Source organism: Austrofundulus limnaeus, unplaced genomic scaffold (genome assembly GCF_001266775.1).
Source record: "Austrofundulus limnaeus strain Quisiro unplaced genomic scaffold, Austrofundulus_limnaeus-1.0 Scaffold408, whole genome shotgun sequence".
NCBI classification, from domain to species: domain Eukaryota; kingdom Metazoa; phylum Chordata; class Actinopteri; order Cyprinodontiformes; family Rivulidae; genus Austrofundulus; species Austrofundulus limnaeus.
The window spans coordinates 287,986-294,582 of record NW_013952810.1 but is presented as its reverse complement, the minus strand read 5'-3'; the positions used below and the strand labels follow the sequence as shown (position 1 = coordinate 294,582).

Below are 6,597 nucleotides of genomic sequence, written 5' to 3'. Positions count from 1 at the left end.
CTGTGTAATAGGGCTGCCATGATTGGTCGATTAGTTGATGACTAATCGACTATTAAAATAGTCGATGACTAATTTATTTAGTCTATTTAATTAGATTAGTTTTGTTTTTTGTTCTTTACTTTGTTTTTCTCTCCAAACTGCTTTGACACCTTCCACTGCCACATCTGCCTTTCTGTCCTTGACACACATGCACAGTAGTGGTAACTGGGGTAGGTCATGGACGTCACAAGACATTATACAGACAGGCTCTGGTATTATGGCTAACCGGCAATGGAGCTCAAAACTGTGGGATCATTTTAAGAAAATGAAAGAGAAACCTGTGCAATATCTGCAAGGCAGAACCTGCCTTCCACGGCAAATATTTTTTGTTAGCATATAGCTAAAATCTAACGATGGTTATATAATAGCAGCTGCATTCTGGAGCAATAAGCTGCATGTTTTATATTCAATTAACGTATGATCCAATTAGTCAACTAATCGAATAAAATAATCGGTGATTAGTCGACTATAAAAATAATTGTGGCAGCCCTAAGTCAGATGGATAAATACATCCAGTGATTACATTCTGTGAGTTTTAATAAAATTTGTTCAATGGTTTGTGAGAAATTTTGCTAACAAACAGACACACATGCACATCCGTCTATTATCTATACCTGTTGCTTTCTTTCAGGGTCACGTGGGTCACTGGTGCCCATATCCAGCAGTCACAGTGCGAAGGGCGGTGTACACCCTGGACAGGTCGCAAGTCCATCACAGGGCCACACATAGAGACAAACGAGACAAACAACCATTCACTCACACCTAGGGACAATGTAGAGTTACCAATTAACAGTCAAGTTTTTGATCTGTAAAAAAAAAAAAGAGTACCCAGGGAAAACCCACACATGCATGGAGAGAACATGTAAACTACCCAGAAAGGTCCCCGGCCAAAATTCGATCCGGACACCTTGCTGTAAGGCATCAGCTCTATCAAATGAGCCACCGTACCACCCCCATACCTCCAACACCTTCTCCTTTTAATGGCCAATGATAAAAATACCCAAAAGATTAAACACAACCACAAAAAAGTCCTCCAATAGTTGAGGTTTTATTGTGGATCTTTGATTAAAAAAATATTGTTCAAACACATCAACAAACTCTAGGGTGAGAAGTGAAACAGAGGTGCTCCCTATTAAAAACAGTTCAGTGCTCTCACAGAGGCCTCCGTGGTCTGAACCAGCTCTCAGATCAGCGCATAACCACAAAATGACAACAGATCCTTACATTCAAAGCCTTTAAAGCTTAAATGGGTTGAAGAGAGAGAGAGAGAAAAAATCTTTTAAGATTCCTGACGTGTCTCACCAATACCACACACCTTCACTGGTGGAGGGAGCTCCCCCTCTACCCCCACAGCTTGGCCTCTGAGCTCAAGTAGATGTTGTTAGACAATACAAAGAATTCCACAGGAACACTTCATACGGAGTGGCAGTCCCGGAGATGTAATCCAATGCTATTCTATGGCTTCATGAAGTCCGTGCTGATCGGGTAGGGGGTGGCCAATGGGACATGTCCTGACATAGCAGGGTTCAAACAGCTCCCTCATCCTCTAAAGCAACGCTTTGTTCACAGATCAATCCAAACTTTTTTTTTGCCTGACAAAGCTATAGTGTTTAATAACAGGATTAAAAGCCCCAAATCCCAGCATTGGCACTTAGCTAAAGCAACAGAGGAGAGAGCAGAACGGTGAGACCCGATGCTCCGCCAGCTCGCCCTGCTCCGACAGAGCACGCCCAGGTGGGAACAGGGAGTTTCACTCATACTGACAGCTTCAGGATTGAGCAAAATGTACTTTTAAATGAGCTCCAAGAGGAAGTGAAACTGAATTTACTTTCAGTCAGTCCCTGTTGATGAAGTAATGTTTTTTATATTCAAAATGTCTGATATTTGATGACATCTTGACACTAATGGTGTGTTCACACCAAACGCGATTTCAGCATCAGGAGCAGCAGGTTTACATGCAAAGTCTATGGTGGATGCGCTTCAAGCAGCGTCGGGAAGTGCTGCGGCGCCTCAAGCGTGGTTAGAGCAGTGCGATTTGAACGATGAGCGTTCGACGCGCTGAGGTGCAAATCGCTGAAGTTAAAAAATCTGAACTTTTGCAGCTCGACGCGCCACGTCAACCAATCAGAGAGACTCCACTGTGTGACGTAGTGACATATTTCCCCACGGGACAGTTTACTGAATGATGTCCACTAACCTGAAACAGAYGGAGAGGAGCTCTTTAGCTGAAATCGAGCGCCTGCAGTCGGTGTCCTGACAGGAGATATCCGCACCAATGCGTGGCAGCGGCTCATCAGACTGGACTCGGGACAAAAATAGTCCTGAAAGCGAGCTGTGAGCCTCTACTCTGAATTATCTGGTGAATTAATTATGAATTAATTATCTGATGAGCGTGACATGCTCTTGCGCTCTGTAAATAAAGCAAAGCACTTCCTCGTCCGACGTTAAACAGAGCCCGACAGAGGAGGGAGGGGCGGGGAGGCTCTTGCCGTGCAGTGCTTCAAGAGCTGACATGCGTCTGACCTCAAAGTGCACAAGCGACCAACTTGAGCGTTGGCTGCGATTTTGAAGCTGAAATCGCGTTCGGTGTGAACGCAGCATAAAACCAAAAGATTGGCGATGGAACTGACGTCCACTTTTAAAGATTTAATGCAAAGTTAGTCACAGCACAGTGTATGTGTCTAGTTTATCACTTATACACGATGCGATTCACCACTTAGTTACAAATCAGAGCTATTCAGTTTGAGTTTGATTCAACACACGGTTAGGAGAAATGTGAAAACATCCCATGTCTGTTAATATTTTTACTTTCTAATACAAATCAACCTGATGGTTTTTTTTTTTTACAATTTACTTACTTGAAATAAAAACATGAACAAAAATGAGGTGCAGTAAAAATATAATAAATCTGCCCGGCAGCAGATCGGTTCATTTTCTTTCAGTAACTCTGCAGTGAGCAGCAATATTAATATTCTATATTATGAATATAAGTTAACTTAAAATATCTTTTATAACTGATTATAAATATAAGTTTTTCCTGACAGAAGCTAAGACATGCGAGTGAATTATTGTTTCTATTAAAATTTAACGATTCTTTTTAACAAATTCTTTTTCAGCTAAATAAACATAAACAAACTGATGCATCTATATTTAAGACCAAAACTGCATCTACTACCATTTCAGTAACATCGTGCATCTCATCTTCTCCCAATTCTTCTTTCCTCCCTTTTCTTCCTTCCTTTCCTCTTTTCATACTTTTCTCTCATTCCTTTTTTTCTTTCTCTCCTTTCTGGGCCTTCTTTCTCTGCATCCATCCTTCTTTCTCTCCTGATTTCCCTTCTTCTTTCCTTTGTTTTTTGATCCACCCTACCCTCTTTCCTTCCTTCTTTTAATATTTCCTTCCATCCTAATCCTGCTTTACTTCCCTTCCTCCCTCCTTCCTTCGTTCTACTTATCATGTGTATTTGATTAAAAATCAGGAAATAAATAAAGAGTGGGCTTTTTAATCATTTAAAATGATTGCACTCTTATTTTCTTCCTGAGCCCAAAATAACATTTTCATATCTCAGCAATAATTGCTTATGGCTGCTTTTATAAAAGGGATTTAGAATTTTAAAAAGTCTTGCTGTTTTTAAAGCACTTTTTTATAGTTCTAACATGTTTTATTAGAGAAATGAGGATTGTTCTGTAAGTTTTCACTGAACCTGAGACTAAATGTTGGCAGACTTCTTCACAGCCCACAGCTTCTGTTCTGGATGAGACAGAATGTTCTGATCGAGGTATGGGTGTGTCTCACTGTGACAGCTTTAAAAAATGCAAAAGGAAACAACTTGGATTCAAAAGAGCTGTGTGTGCAATACATCCAGAGAGGTCTTTACCTTGTTCTCGGAGATTTCTAAACAAATTAGATGATCCTTTCCAAACAGGAGGGGTATCAGACAGCATCTTGTCTAATTCCTGTGAAAACACAAGAAAAGCCCAGATCGCTCATTCGTCTCTACGTCCTGGATAATCCGAATGTAAGGCAGTGTTTGCTGGCTTCACAGTAATTACAGCGGTTTTACGCAGATGAAGAGGAGATTCAGCAAAACAGCAGCGAAGAGCTTTGATCACAACTCACCTTTTTTGTGAGGGACTTCCATCCTCTCCTGCCTAAAAAAAACAAACGAAACGAAAACTTTTAGGACAAATTCTGCATGAGGAAGAGAAAGACAGGAAGCAAAAGTGAAAACAGGTGGACAGAAACGTAAGCTGTGTGTTACCATGAACACATTCCAATGACCTATAAAAGGCAAAAGATAAGAAGAAAATGTCATAAAAATACAAAACTTGTGTGGAAAATCATATCGATAACAGCCCTCCTCTGACACCTTTTATAGACTCTGTCTGGGATTTTGATTTTATGATTCCCCGTCTGAAGATATCTTTGACATTAAAGTGTTACTATGAGTGTTTCTTTTTTCCAACATACCCACAGGAACACAGTCTCTCTTTACAACCACAATATAACCATAAAACACTATAATCACCACCTGCTACAAATTAGCAATTAGCGGCTTGAGAATAATCAGAGCTGATGTTTGTTATTTGCCAGCGAAGCCACACCCGACACATTACAGCTGGCTACACACCTCACATCACAGGAAAGATTTTCTTATCGGGACTTTTACGGCATACGCACTAAATAATTCTGTCTCTGTGGGTCCCAGCAAGTTCGTTGCCACATAAATGAGCCTTAAAAGTCAGGTTGCTGGTAAAGATGTCTATCTTTATGCAGGTGTTATGACTGAAACACTTAAAGCTGTGACTTATTGTCCGCTGACACTTCGCAGGCCCTCAGTAACAAAGGTATTCCAGGAAGCAACACCAGAACCCTTTTTAAACTGTTACAAAGCTATTAAAGACCTGAGCTTTCTGTAGATGAAGTAGTGGAGATTTCTCTGATGACTTGACAGGCGTGTAATTAGGCAAATGTAAGCTGACTACAGTATGTGATCTGTACAAAGAGGAGCATCAGTAATAGCTGGCAGCTCTTTGAACGGCATCCATTTGGAGAAGTAGAGTTTAATTCTGGCTAATTTTAAAATAAATAAATAAATAAATAAAATCTTTAGGGTTATTGGCAAGCATCTAGCTGAAGCACTAATAATGAGGAACTGTTAGAAATAGGCAAGCATGATATATCGGTATTACTGATATCGGTAACGGCCGATATTGGTCATTTTTTTAGAATATCGGTATTGGTCTGATATGTAAAACTGGGCCAATATTAACGTCCGATATTGATTTCCCACTTCTTAGCTTTGTGTTTCTGTTTTGGGAGGGGGGATGGTTGATTGAGTGGCATCTGTTTGATCATGATATTGACGCTGCGTAGCCAGGAATAACTGAAGTAGGGAGCAATGTCAGAGGTCTGGCCATTTATTTACGGTATCAAAAAAAGACCCAAGTGTGTTTGTGTGCATATTTTTAATATAATTTGTGTGTTTGTGTAATAACAGTAAATATCGGTTATCAGCCATAACAACAATAATTATATAAAATATTGATATCGGCTGAAATTTTCATATCTGTGCATCTGTAGTTAGAAATTAATGTAAAGGTTTATAAATCTGTGCTGCTTCTCTAAACCGCAACAAAATATTTGATGTTAGATGTTTTAAGATAAAGCAATTAATTTACATTTTACTCCTTTAATACTAGTTTAGCTCATCCATCATGTTAGAATAAAAGCTATCTACAACACCACACAAAACCAACTTTGAAAGATTTGAACTATCCCTTTTAAAGAAAGAGGGCGGCATGTTGACTTCTGTCTCCTCTCCTGCACACGATCATGGCCTTTATTTTAAACAGGAAATAAATAATTGCATCTAATTTTAGAAAAGAGTAATATTGTAAAGCTATGTGAATTAGCAAAAATGTTATCTGAGATGTACTTATTTTTACTTTTTAATAAGGGCAAAGTCTAGTTTGTTTAGGTAAAGGAAGCAGGACCTAAATCTGGTACTGGAACAAGTTTACAGGGACGCCGTACCCCATCTGGCTACAACTGTGTGTTTCTGACGAGTGTCTCCCACCACGGGGAGTTATGAGAACCAACATGTTTGCTTTCACATCATGAGGGAAACTGCACAACACTTGGCTGAGGGTCCGCACAGCCACGTCACTTCTGCACAACATTAACCATCAACAACAGAGGAGGTCTTTTTGTAAGTGGAGCTGCGTGTTCTGGATCATTGGTTGAGTTTTTAAAAAGATGGTTCAAACAAACCAACAATAATTTAGAAGAAGGAATAAAAGCAGCCAAGAGTCTTATGACAGATCAGTCCCCTTCGTGTTGCGCATATTCAAGAAAAGAACACGTTAAAGCTTCTACTTTATAAGTAAGTAAAATTTTATTTATAAAGCGCCTTTCACAGAAATATATTCACAAGGTGCTGTACAATCATTAACAGTATAAAAATGATGGAATGAATAAGAGGAAACAGAAAAACATTGAGTGTGAGTGTGTGTGTGTGTGTGTGTGTGTGTGTGTGTGTGTGTGTGTGTGTGTGT

The 6,597-nt window shown here is 39.6% G+C and overlaps 1 protein-coding gene across 4 annotated transcripts in view; it reads right to left on the bottom strand.

Moving 5' to 3' along the window:
- Window positions 1-6,597, bottom strand: part of micu3b (mitochondrial calcium uptake family, member 3b) — a 40,008-nt gene that overhangs the window by 26,516 nt on the left and 6,895 nt on the right. For all 4 annotated transcript variants that reach the window (XR_001311551.1, XR_001311549.1, XR_001311550.1 and 1 more), the window contains exons 3-4: window positions 4,160-4,191; window positions 3,918-3,996 (exon numbers count right to left, since the gene is read on the bottom strand). Coding sequence is in view for 1 of the 4 variants with exons in the window: in XM_014024132.1 (XP_013879586.1) it covers window positions 3,918-3,996; window positions 4,160-4,191 (111 nt within the window). In the remaining 3 variants the exon portion in view is untranslated. The remainder of the gene's footprint in view (window positions 1-3,917; window positions 3,997-4,159; window positions 4,192-6,597) is intronic.